Raw genomic sequence first — 13,205 nt, 5'->3', positions numbered from 1 at the left:
TTGTAGTATTTTAAAAGGACTTATCTGTAGATCCTTTATGCTCCAAACCACTTCAAAGATCAATAATGCAATTCTCCTTCTGATACAATTGGCTTCTCACACCTTTGTTAATCTATCCCCTTTAATTTTCAAAATATTTACCACTGAAAGAATGAGTGTATATGTATGCCAGGTGGCCTCATAAAGAGTTATATTTCTGAATTCCTTTCCTAGCCTTGCTGCTCTCTCTCCCCCATGCTGTAATGATGGAGTATGTCTGCTCTGCAAACTCCTTCTTGACTTTCTTATGCCTCCCACAGAAATTTCAATGGCAACTTTCACCCCAAGGGCAGGAATGCACAATGTTTTGGCTGCTGGGTAGAGAGCAGCACCGACTTTTCCCGCTGACATCCTGTGTGTCATCAGGACCGGAAGATCTTCTGCTTGGGTAGTATGGAAATTATGGAAACTCCACGCAGGCTGTTTTTGTTACTGAGAACTTGGATTACACAGTCTTGCTTGCCACGTTTCTTCCCTTAGACGGAGTAAAAATTATTCAGAGTGGTACTTTCAGTGGGAGACAACTGTCGTGGTTCCAAGTCAGTAATGGTTTTGAAATCTCATGGCAGAGACGCTGAACCACAGGATCTGATCGATGTGGAACCAGAGGAGAACTTAGGAATTCAGCCTCTATGCAGTTCACAGCTTTGGTCAGGGATTGCTGTATGTTCAGGCTGGTTTGATATCTTCCCAGTTAAAATTGCTTAGACACTAAAGGTAGGTCTGCAGAACGATGGAATCACAGGTTTATGTTGGAGGGGCCCTCTAAAATAATCAAGTCCAGCTTTTCCCCCAGCCCTGCCAAGGCCACCACTAACCCACAAGTGCCACATCCCCACAGCTTTGAAATCCCTCCAGGGATGGCGACTCCACCACAGCCTGTGCCAGTGCTTGACAGCCCTTTCATGAAGAAATTTTCCCAGTATCCAACCTTTAACATCCCCTGGCACAGCTTGACGCTGTTTGCTTTCGTCCCTTCGCTTGTTCCTTGGGAGCAGAGCCCAACCCCTCCGGGATCCATCAAGTAGCTGCAGAGCCAGAAGGTCCCCCCTGAGCCTCCTTTTCTCCAGGATGAGCCCCCCCAGCTCCCTCAGCCGCTCCTGCTGCTCCAGCCCCTTCCCCAGCTCCGTTCCCTTCCCTGCACACGCTCCAGCCCCTCAGGGTCTCTCTTGTCATGAAGGGGCCCAGAACTGAGCCCAGGATTTGAGTAATCTGTGGCACTGAGTGATTTTCTTGAATGACAGCAGTTGATTCATGGGGAATATGCTAATATATGTGTATATGTAATTTTGCCATGAGTGTCATAGTTGTTACTGCTAAACATAATACTGAGGGTGAAGAATATAGTTGATAATATAGTCGGAGATGATGTTGGGGGTATAAAGAACTAGTGGATAAATCCTATAACTGTGGTGTACTGTATGGAGGAAAGTTTGGGAGGTGTGAAGGAAAAATGTGAAGAAAACTGTTTGGTTTAAATTGCTAATTTGTCTTTTTTTTTTCTGGCCGTTCGCAAGATGTCATGTTTTTCCATCTTATTCTTCTTCATGAGAGAAGTAAGGGTTTCTCTACTTCAATTAACATCATACAGGATGAAAAGTTTAAGAACCTATTCCGAAGAAGAAGTAAAGATATGACAAGGATGGTTAAATCTGGACTTAGGTACATACTGAAACAGAAAAATGGGTGTGTATGTGGTGACTGTACCAACCTACACAGCTGTTAAGTTTGTTCCTTCCTGGAAGACCACTTGCTTCCTTTGAAGAGGTTCCTCAGAAATTGTCTTTAAGTAATGTACTTGTAAGTCTAAAGATTTCAGTAAGTACCATTATGCATGAAACACATAAATGGGAAATGTTGTGTTATATAACACCTGCCATGCGACTGAAAAAAAATAAAATTACGAAGTACCTGAAAGGAGCCTACAAGAAAGTGGAGAGGGACTTTTTGCTAGACCACGGAGGGACAGGACACAGGGAATGGATGGCTTCCCACTACCAGAGGGCGGGGTTAGGTGGGATTTGGGGAAGGAATTGTTGTCTGTGAGGATGGGGAGGCCCTGGCACAGGTTGCCCAGAGAAGCTGTGACTACCCCTGGATCCCTGGAAGTGTCCAAGTCCAGGCTGGATGTGGCTTGGAGCAACCTGGGCTAGTGGAAGATGTCCCTGCCCATGGAACTGGAGTTGGAATGAGATGGTCTTCAAGATCCCTCCCAACCCAGTCCATTCTGTGATTCCATAATGAGTATCAAGGTTTCAGCTCCCACAGCAGTAATTGCTGTATGACTCCTCCAAAAGGATTTGTTGGTGACATTTTGCAGCTAAGCTGAATGTGTAGGGCTGGAATCAGAAACTTTTCACTTGAGGAATGTCTTTAAAGTCCTTGAACTCTTCTCAAGGTAGATGGGTTCTGTTAATTAAAGTCTGTATCATAATGATCTATTTACCTTTGTATGGTGGAGTTGGGGTTGCGTAGGGAACTTGTCCTTTCCTGTTCTACCAGTCAAACTAAACAAAATCTTCCCATACCTCTAGGGAATACTGCTTAGTTTCAAGGAGAAGTGGAGAAATCTCCATTTCCTTTCAACAGCAAGAGAACCTCATTAGTATTTCAAGCATGATCTGACAAAAATACAGATTCACAGTTTTAACTTTAATTTTCTTAGCAGGAGCACTGTCATTTTCCTAGCAGCAGTTTCTTCCCCGGTTTTGTGGGACCTTAGACAATGATTGGGTTTAGTTTTACTGAATAACATTTGCATTTTGTTGTCATTGTTGAGTGTGGTTTGGAAATGCTGTCTTCTTTGATCTGCAATGTTGGAGCCCCTAGCTGGTGACTATCAAGTTTTTTTGGGCACTGTGGTGATTCCCCTTGTGCTGGAGTTTCTTGGTGGACTTAGACTGGCCTCTTGAAGAGATGTCTGGCATAGTAATTTACTTTTTTAAAGTTAGCTGGGATGAAAATAGTTGATTTGATTTGATTTGATTTGATTTGATTTGATTTGATTTGATTTGATTTGATTGATCATGGGGCTTTGAGCAGCCTGGTCTAGTGGAAGGTGTCCCTGCCAATGGAACAGGATGATCTTTAAGGTCCCTTCCAAACCAAACCATTCTGAGATTCTTTGAACTGGAAAAATCCTCAGTAAACAGGTAAAATGGACAGAGGACTAGAACTGTGAAGCATCACCAAGAATCAGCTAAAGCACTGAGGGAATTTGGGCCATTTTGTAGTATTTTTGATTGATTTTGGACTTTGAGAGAGGGAAAGGCTAAATTAAATTATTTCAGCATGAAGTGTTTTAGGATTGGAATTTCCAGGATAGCAAGGGCCTGGATGGAAGAAGAGATGAAGGTGAAGGTGTGGCCAGGAGATGAGCTGTGGATTAGCTGTAGGTCAGCTGGATAACAAACACAGTGAAGTCACATAAGAAGTACCAATAAAGGACCTACACCATCACTCATATATAGACATGCCCTCAGAAACGGCTTTATATTTCCTTGGCCAGTGTCTATTCAAGCCTAACCCTGTAGCAGACATGGTTTCATCCAAGCAGTTGGGTTTGCTGCCTTGGCAGGTGTAGTTTAGTGTGTTTTCCCTTGGAGCAGCAGCTCCTGAGCCGTTTTCCCTTGGACAGGACAAACCACCACAGCGTCTCCTACGGCGTAGCCTTGTCATGGGGCTGTGGTGGGCACTGACATTGTGGTATGGGCTGAAAGCACTGTGTTCCTCGTTGGAAATGTTGTGTTACCACATGGGCTGGCTGGACATGGGTGCAAACCCTCCCTTTTAGCTTGCTCAGTTATTCAGGAGGGCAGTGAAGGAGTGTCAGGATGGACAGTTTGTTTAGTAAAGTGTCTGGCAACAAACTTTGCTCTGGTGTGACAGCTCTGCTTTCATTTCTAGGCAGTGATCAGAGATGCCAGAGTTACTTTTTGAGGCTATAATCACCATAGGTCCTGCATTTTTTCACTTAATACCTACTTGACCAAAAGTTGTCTGGGTTTGACATAGAACAGCCGAAGTGTATTGCCAGTAAAAGAGATGAAGATAAGATTCCGGTCACCAAAGGCTTGGCTTTGAAGTTCCTTTGCTCACTGAGGGTAAGAGCAGCTTTCTTGTGAGCTTCCTTCTTTCCCCTCCGCTCTTCCACTCCTTTGGCAGAGCGAGTTTATTTTGTTGAAGGTTTTATTTTCTGCTGAAAATGCAGGAAATTCAGACAGCTCTCTTGGAATCTCCCCAAAGCTAATACAAACAAGATACATATGCTTCTCTTAAAGCAGCTAAAAATAAAGTAAATTATTTGAAACTATTTAACTGTAGATATTCCTCTTCAAAGAGGAAAGGGAAGTTTATATCGTTTATAATTGTGGATGCTGTTAAATTATGTTATCAAGGTGAAATTCCCTGAAGTGTCACTTGTCTATTCCACACAGAAGAGTGTGGAAATCCATCCTGGAGTCTGTAATAGCTGGCCTTCAGGCAGGCATGGAAGAACTAACTACTGAATGTACAAAAATATAATTATTTGAAGTATTCCTTAGCAGATGAAAAAAAAAATGTGATGGAAAATGAACTGAACTTTTCATTCAACTATACATTTTCTGGCTGCAGCTTACAGATCTGGAACAGTTTACCAAATCTTTCCTTCTTGTTTCTGCCTAGTAAAAGGAATGGCAGGAGCTGTTTGGGGTTAATTTGGCATTCTTAGTCTTTTTGATATCTGTTAAATATTCGGGATGTGTGTCTTTTTGTTTTCCATTGCTGACAAAATTGCCTTTATAGTCATGTCTGCGTCATGAAGGAAGTAGTCATTTATGACTAGAAATTTTCATGATTTATGTTTGCAAATTATGGAATCTCACTGATGAAAAATTATAGTGAATCATCGTGAATAGGGGCTCAGAATGGAGAAAAGCCGTAATTAATGTTGCCTGAGCAACGTCCACCCTCACCTTTCCTCTATCCCTGCATCTATGTGGAAGCCTTCGGCCCCAGAGCTGGGGCGCTGAGGATGATGGGTGGGTCCCACCGTGGGGGCAGCAACACAGACATGGTGCAGCCCTCCCTGGTACGTGGAGTGCTGTACCCAGTGTGTACTGCACCTTCCTCTGACTCCTCTTCCTCCATCCTGCCCAGCTGGGAGAGGAGGACTTGACCCCACCTGCAGAGCTGCCTCCAGCTCTGGGGGCCAAGACAGCAGAAGAACGTGGAGCTGCTGGAGAGAGCCCAGAGGAGGCCACGGAGATGCTGCCAGGGCTGGAACCCCTCTGCTCTGGAGCCAGGCTGGGAGAGCTGGGGGGGTTCACCTGGAGAAGAGAAGGCTCCAGGGAGACCTGAGAGCCCCTTGCAGGGCCTAAAGGGGCTCCAGGAGAGCTGGAGAGGGACTGGGGACAAGGGATGGAGGGACAGGACACAGGGAATGGCTTCCCAGTGCCAGAGGGCAGGCTGAGGTGGGATATTGAGAAGGAATTGTTGGCTGCAAGGGTGGACAGGCCCTGGCAAAGGTTACCCAGAGAAGCTGTGGCTGCCCCTGGATCCTTGGAAGTGTCCAAGGCCAGGTTGGGTGAGACTTGGAGCAACCTGTGACAGTGGAAGATGTCCCTGTCCATGGTAATGGGTGGAATGAGATGATGTTAAAGTTTCCTTCTAACCCAAACCATTCTGGGATTCTCTGACTTTGAAGGGGTCGCTCAGAACTACCTGGGTGAGTGGTGAGTCCAAGATGGTTTTGCTGCTGTGAATTGTGGAGTTCCTGGGAAGGAAACCATTAGAGCATCCCCAGCTGTTTTAAGTAGCTTCTTCACAGCTTTTTCATACTGTGTACACTCCTTGCTCTGCTGGAGAGGGACCTACAGTGTCAGTCACTGTGAACCAAAGCCACTGAGCTGTGACATACAGAAACTTGCACTTCTGAAAATTCAGATGTCAAACCATCTCTATTACTGGCAGCAAGATCCCACTTGCTAAAAGCCATTCATTGTCATAAGCAATAAGTTCAGGACTGTGTTTGGACATGTTTTTTTTTTTTTTTTTGTCAGCCTGCATTTCCATCATGTATTTCTTTTTGCTATTATGTGTGACATTCTGACTTGACTTCATCGAGTTTCTTTGGATTCAGACTTCAGTACCCTGTGCCTTTCCTGTTGTGTTGGGTTTTTTTACCCTGTTTACTTTGTGCAGTTGTAGGGTATTGCCTTACCCGTCCCTGCTCAGGTTTTGTTTTCTGAGGCAGATAAGCTTCTTCCTGCTTTTTTGTGCTAGCTGTATATTTAGTAGTTGTTTAGCTGAAAGTATTATTTGTCTGGAAAATTACTGCAAAATGGATGCACAGTGAGCCATGGAGCTTCTCTAGCAAGTAGCAGCAATCTGGATCTGTATAACCATTGTCGTTTCGTGCATGTCACCATTCATATGGAAAAGGTGCTCTGTTAGATCACAGATTTGTAAAACAAGTTCCAAAGTAGACCTGTTTAGGCTTAAAATGATTTGTTGCTTTGGACTGGGAATTACTATACATCCAGGTAAAAGGGGTGGGGCGGGGAATGAATAGTTGCATTTAGGTGAATTCTAGTTTACAATAAATAAATATATAATAATACAAATAATATGTAATCTGAAATATGTAGCTGTCATGTGGACATGATAGGAGACTTAAGTTTGTGCACCAGTACTTTTCAGAATCATGGAATAGAATCCCAGAATGGTTTGGATTGGAAAGGGGCCTTAAAGATCATCTCATTCCACCCCTTGCCATGGGCAGGGACACCTCCCATTAGACCAGGTTGCTCCAAGCCTCATCCAGCCGGGACTTCAACACTTCCAGGGATCCGTTGGCAGCCACAGCTTCTTTGGGAAACCTGCGCCAGTGTTTTACCTCTCTCACTGCAAACAGTTTCTTCTTACATCTAGTCTGAATTTCCCCTCTTTCAGTTTAAAACCATCACCCCTTGTCTTACTACTACAGACCCTACAAAGAACTCTTACCCCCGTCTTTCCTATAAGCCTCCTCTTTAAATTTTTAACCTGAGGAAAATAATTATTTCATTTGCCATTTCAGCCTGAAATTAGGACTCCCAATAATTCCTTGGATACAGCTGTGGTGTCACTGCTGGTGACGGGCAGTTGAAGCGTTACCCCAGCTCAGGTTGTGTGGCCATCCCCGCGAAGGGATGGTTATGCAAACTTAAGCTGAATCACACAAGGACGTGCCTCCCTTTATCTCCTCAGAATTGTCAACATTTAGAGGCTGGAGATTTGCATTAACTCAGAACAGAACTTTGTTTACCAGTTCTTTATTATTACAAAAATTAAAAATTAATTTGATGTCAAATTGAATTAAAAAGGTGAGCACTCAGAATGTTCTGTTGTGGGAACCAGAAGACAGGTACCGTAAATTAAACAGGTTTTTGGTGACACTGAACTTCTGCATCCTCCACTGACAGTGTTTTATCTTTTGATGGGTAAATATGTCTGTAAGGAACCAAACTATGAGCACATGCCTGGGTTTTACTGTTAGGCTGCTTGACTTTTTTGATTTTTATAAGCCATATACTTTTCAACTGGTTTTACACATCAGTGTGTAAGAACTGACCTGGAACTCTTTGCCTGGGAGGATGCCATAGTAGTTAGTAATTATATTGCAGTAAGGAAAGCAACAGTATTTTAACCTGGTCAGATCCAGGAACATCCAGCTCTGCCCATCATTTGTCTTTGCACTTTTGTGTCTTCCTTGGTAGTGTTTATCAAACTCAAATTGTTTTTCTCCAGATAACATTCTCAATTGTCATCTTTTCCCCTGCATCCTCTCAGATTATTTCCATTCTCTTTCCTTTGGCTTGATCACTTGTTTTTTCCTTTTTCTTTTAACAAAAGAGACCCAGACTACCCAGAACTCTACCTGGCTCTCTTGTAGCTGTCGCTGCCTGGTTTAGTCCTTGTGCAGCTAGAACATGACAAAGCATCTGGCTTTTTGCCTTTAAAACAAGAATCTTTGCAAGAAAAGCACCACATTTAATTCCTCTCCAGAGAAGGAACGTGAGGTGGTTCCCTAGGATTACCCTTAATGGCTGTACCTACATTCCCATCCCTTTTGCAGTTGTAATTTCAGTCTCACAGATTTGGTACCAAGCTTTTAGTTGTCACCTTTCTTTTAATTATTGGTATAATTATTTCCAGGAGTATAAACCAAAAACAAACAAACAAAAAGGTTGGGGAGGATTGATATACATCAATTTCAACAGAGCCATTTTCTGAGCCCTGTTTTCTAAAGGAACACTGTAATAATTTTAAATGTGATTGCCACATTGAATTTGTCATAGGAAAGCATAGGAAAATGCTGTCACTTTGAACCCTTCTCATTTAAATGTACTGTTCGATAGATTGAAACGTGTCTGTTTGTCCCCCACAAATCAGTGTCTGGCTTTTCATATAAGAGCTAATCCAGTCAAAAACATGATAGTCTTACACTGCTGCTGAGGATGGTGGGGTAGTCCTTGACTTGGCCACGCACATGCAGCCTTTCAGATGTGTTCAGTTGCTCTGAGAGTAATACACAGGGTGATAAACTTCAACGGAAAAATGTTTTTGTAGCCTTGTTTATACCTGTCCTGATGCCATGTCTGGGTGCAGAGGGGCTGTACCCTGATAGTGGTGATACAGAGCAGAAAAAAAATCACACGGCGTTTTATCAGCTCTTTACTGCATTTCTCCATTATCTCGTCCAGATGATGTCCTTGGCTTTCGGCTTGTTTTTTCCTTTGTTTTGAAGACTTCCAAGCCTTTAGAAATGCTTCTATCGCTAATTATAGGAGAGTGCGGTTCTCCTGATAACGTATGGGCAATACCGGGATTCAGTCCCACTTCTCTATCTTTCTAGGAGGTCATTCTTCTTATAAATTATTCTTTTTTGGTCTAGTCAGTTGTGGGTAAAAAAATCTTCGCTGTATCTCCTGTTTTTCTTCACTGGAGTCCCAGATTCTTCACCTGGAATGTGGCAGCTGAAAAACAGATGGTTGATTCTGTCCATCAGCTCCTAAAAGCTTTAATTACTGAGGAATAACTCCTACAACTTTTCACTGATTGAAGCTGACCACGGGCAGTCTCCAGCCTAGTTGAAGATGATTAGCAATGTTTTATGCTTCAACTGGGTGCATGTCTGGGGTTTAAGGTGAATGCATTTTATTAAAAAGCATTTAATTTTTGAAAAGTAGTTGTGCATTTTCTTACCTGTCTGTTAACTGGGTAGATCTCACTTGATTCTGAATCATAATGTTCTGTAAAAGTCATGTAATCGGTATTTTAGGATAGTGTCTTCTTGGTCACCAGCTCACCTTGCTGCACTGCGAGGGAATTTTGCCAGTGCTCAGAGATTTTTACAACACACCATAATCCAGCGTATTCTGAAATAGGCAAGCATCACCACCAAGATGAGTTAGGTGTGGATTTTTCTTCAGATTCCAGCTGAAGCAGTTATTTCATTCCCACTGCCAGAGGGCAGGGTTAGACGGGATATTGGGAAGGAATTGTTGGCTGTGAGGGTGGGCAGGCCCTGGCACAGGTTGGGCAGAGAAGCTGTGGCTGCCTCTGGATCCCTGGAAGTGTCCAAGGCCAGGTTGGAAGGGGCTTGGAGCAACCTGGGATAGTGGAAGGTGTCCCTGGCCATGGCAGGGGGTGGGATGAGATGATCTCTAAGGCCCCTTCCAACCCAAATCATCCTGGGATTCTGTGATTTACACTTCCAGGAAGAAATGCGCCTTTGCTTTGCATTGAAAGCAACCAGAGCAAAGTGGTAGCAGAGAATTTTGCTCTTTCTGATTCCAACCAGAAAAACAAAAACTTCCTTGTGTTCCCTTCTGCCTTGGTAAGAACGTACATCTGGCAGGTGACAATTCCTACAGCGCTACTCTACAGTACAAAATAACTATGTACAGGTTGAATGGCAGTCCAGCAAAATGCTGCTGCAAGTACTGCCTTATTATGAAGAATTCAAGTGCCATGTGATAACTCAGAAAGTGAGCTTTGTGGGCAATTGGTGGGTGAAGAGATGTATTGGTGATTTCAGTGTTTGTACCCAGCAGAAAGACTCATGCTGGTTTAGTATGATTCACATTCTTGCCAGGCCTGTAAAGTCTCCCAGTCCTGTGTTTGATGTGATGGAGAGACCAAAATGTACAAGCAGGGTAGAATTTCCTCTTTTAACTCTATTCCAAGGGGGGACGGACAGCTCACTAGTCTGAACAATCGTATTGGAAATATCGTGATGTGGAGCTCAAGGAGAGGAATTCAGAAGGCTGGCAGGAGTTCACATGCCAGCTTGTTCAGCTTAGAAAGTTTCAGAGTTTCAGAATCATCAGGAATGGTTTGTCAAAGGCACTGACAAGATGAAAAGCTCTACAAGTTTATCTTGAGTGTTAAAGCTTTAGTGCACTGCAAAAAGAGACTTCTTTTTCATTTATTACAAGTATTCTTCAATGCCAGGAAAATAGTTTTAAGAAAAAAAAAGGTCAGAGGGGCAAAGTCTGGTAACAGTGACAGATGTTCAAGGTGCAGTGAGGTTTGATCCAGTCAGTTTTACCTCTGCTGTCTTTGCTTTCCTCTTTCACCAGCCATTTTTTTATTTTTCTGATATTTTTTTCTCTCTTCTCCCTCTCCCTTCCTCCTCCAAGGAGGGTCTCAGCAAAAAATGTGTTAAATTAAATATAAACTGAAGCGCTTTTACTTAGCATAGGAAAGGCTGAGAAGACCATTTAACCCTTGTTGAATTTGGCTGATTGCTGTAAGACAATGCTTTGTGTCATGAGAGGATGGCTCCTGTTGAGAGAATCAAGCTGTGGGGCTGAAGACTAGTGTGATGCATTTCAATTAAAATTTTTGGTGATTACAGGAGAAAACATATCTCTTTCCAGATACTGGGGTGCCAGATTTGCTCACCACAGAGACAGCAACCATCTGATAGCTCCATTAATAATAATTACCTGTGGACTGCCTTTATTACTCGGTGTTTTTTTCAATGGAAAAGGGCACACTAACCTTTTATTCCTTTCTTAAAGGCGCAAGACCTCAATGTGATCGAGGAAGTGATCAGAATGATGCTGGAGATCATCAACTCCTGCCTGACGAATTCGCTCCACCACAACCCAAACCTGGTGTACGCGCTGCTCTACAAGCGGGATCTGTTCGAGCAGTTCCGGACTCACCCTTCCTTCCAGGACATCATGCAAAACATAGACCTGGTGAGTGGCATGTGATGCCAGAGGTGGTTTGCACGTGGTTATTTGATCTCCTCTGAGAGGTGGAAATACTCACCGCCTTCATCAGTTTGTTTTAAGCGTGTTGAGTTTCTCTTTCCTATTCTTCTGGGTCTCCGCTCTAACAGCTTCTGGGCAACATGGAAACACAGAATGGTTTGGGTTGGAAGAGACCCTAAAGACCATCTGGTTCCAACCCTCCAATTTCTTTAAAAAGCTCCTTTATGCATCTTTAATTCAGCAGAGCCAGGGGGATTTTGAGATGCCTCTGGTGAGGAATTCCCAAGCTGTGACACATTTTTCACCCTTCCAAAGGGAGGACAGCGTCAGCTTCTCTTTACTGACCCTTGATAGAAATGGGTCTGTCAGGAGAGCAAAAGCAGCTTTTCATCATCAAACAATCCTTTTCTTTTCTCTTACTCCCATCACCAGCCTATTAATGAGCACAAGGAATTATTTTTCAATAGCTAGGAGCAGGCTTCATGTGCCTTACTCCCTGGGCTGTGTGTTGTTTTCACCTACAAACAACAACCTTCCCCTTGGGTAAGGAAACATTTTGGAAAAAAAAAAAAAAAAGAAAATAGCTGTGGATGAGAAACTGCAACCACTGTGGCTCTCTATGGAGCATGACTTGGGGAAACAGTTGTTAATTGTTGCTGCATCTGATAGTGGCTTTAATGCTCATATTGAGAACTTGAGAAATGATTCCTACTAGAAAAATTTTAAGCGTAAAAAAACGTTTCCCTTTCTTCCAGTCAGTATTTGCAGAGCTGAGCAATGCATGAAGCCACACTAAATGCAAAATACTGAAAGAGAGGGCTGAGCTGGGTGCTAAATCTCTTGCTGCAGTGAGTAACACATTTAGTTATTCACTCAGTGTCTAAATTGCTAAATGGCTAAAAATCTGCTTGTCCATAAGGGAAGGTAATTTTAAAAGTGGAACTGAAATCCTGCTCTGTACCTATTCCTTCCTCTTCTGTTCTCACTTCATATTTTTCTGGTCATGCAAGAGCTTGGAGAGCGGAGAACTTGAAGCTCAAAACTCTCCAAACTTCCAGCAGCTGCAGACTGCAGCCACCGTGGTGCTGCCTGGATGATTAGAACAAGGTGTCTTCAACTTGTGTATAGAGGATATGGTGCAGTGAAGATAACAGTAGTCTTCATTCCTTTCTGAGATAGGGACCTTCTCTGATTACTCATCCAGATTCAGGATAACTGGTGGTGTCCAGATCCTTCTGCATGCAGCCCTGTGCCTCCCACAGATAGCAGCACGTCTTTTCCTTTGTGACACTTAAATGTAGGTTTTCCTCAACAATTTAAACGATTCCTCCCCAAAACTATTTAATATTGGCTTACAGCATAATGCCAGTTACATTCAGAAACTATTTAAGGCTTTCCAAGGGAGCATGTTGAATTTTAAAATAGCTCCTTTGTTAGAGAAGCGAGGATGTCAAAAAAAAAGATTTTTTAAAAAAAATTTTTTTTTAAAATGTACCTGTCACCAGCTGGCAAGTGGTGAGAGCTGTCAGGCTTGTAGATCTGAATAAAAGATGAGATTCAGCTGACTCCTCGTCTACCCTGTCACGTCCTGCACTTCATACACAGTATTGGCAGCACCACCATCCTGTACAGAACCAATCTTTGTCTTGTGTGCTACAGCCAAAACGTTCTAACTGGTCTTACTATCCCTGGGAAAAGTGGCAAATCATGTTAGTTTTGCTGTACACACTGCAGGGAGCTTGTCTGGGACCACGTGGGCAGGATCTGAGAAAAACAGAAAGTGAGTTTCTGTCTCAGAGAACTTGTCAGGCTTTTCTGTGCAGTGGTGGAGCTGGGAGCTCCATCCCCACGGCTGTGTGGGACATTGTGGATGTCTGAAATGTAGATGTGCTCTACAAGGAGTCATAAAAAAAAAAA

The 13,205-nt window shown here is 43.2% G+C and overlaps 1 protein-coding gene across 4 annotated transcripts in view; it reads left to right on the top strand.

The window, feature by feature from the left end:
• DYM (dymeclin) overlaps positions 1-13,205 on the top strand; it is a 206,929-nt gene that overhangs the window by 151,683 nt on the left and 42,041 nt on the right. For all 4 annotated transcript variants that reach the window (XM_027896872.1, XM_027896874.1, XM_027896871.1 and 1 more), the window contains one exon: positions 11,091-11,273. In XM_027896872.1, the coding sequence (XP_027752673.1) occupies positions 11,091-11,273 (183 nt within the window). The remainder of the gene's footprint in view (positions 1-11,090; positions 11,274-13,205) is intronic.

This window comes from Empidonax traillii, unplaced genomic scaffold (genome assembly GCF_003031625.1).
Source record: "Empidonax traillii isolate 1590-97213 ecotype Southwest subspecies unplaced genomic scaffold, ASM303162v1 scaffold519:size850040, whole genome shotgun sequence".
In the NCBI taxonomy this organism is placed as follows: Eukaryota; Metazoa; Chordata; class Aves; order Passeriformes; family Tyrannidae; genus Empidonax; species Empidonax traillii.
Note: the sequence above shows the minus strand (reverse complement) of the source record. Positions and strands in the feature narration are given on the sequence as shown.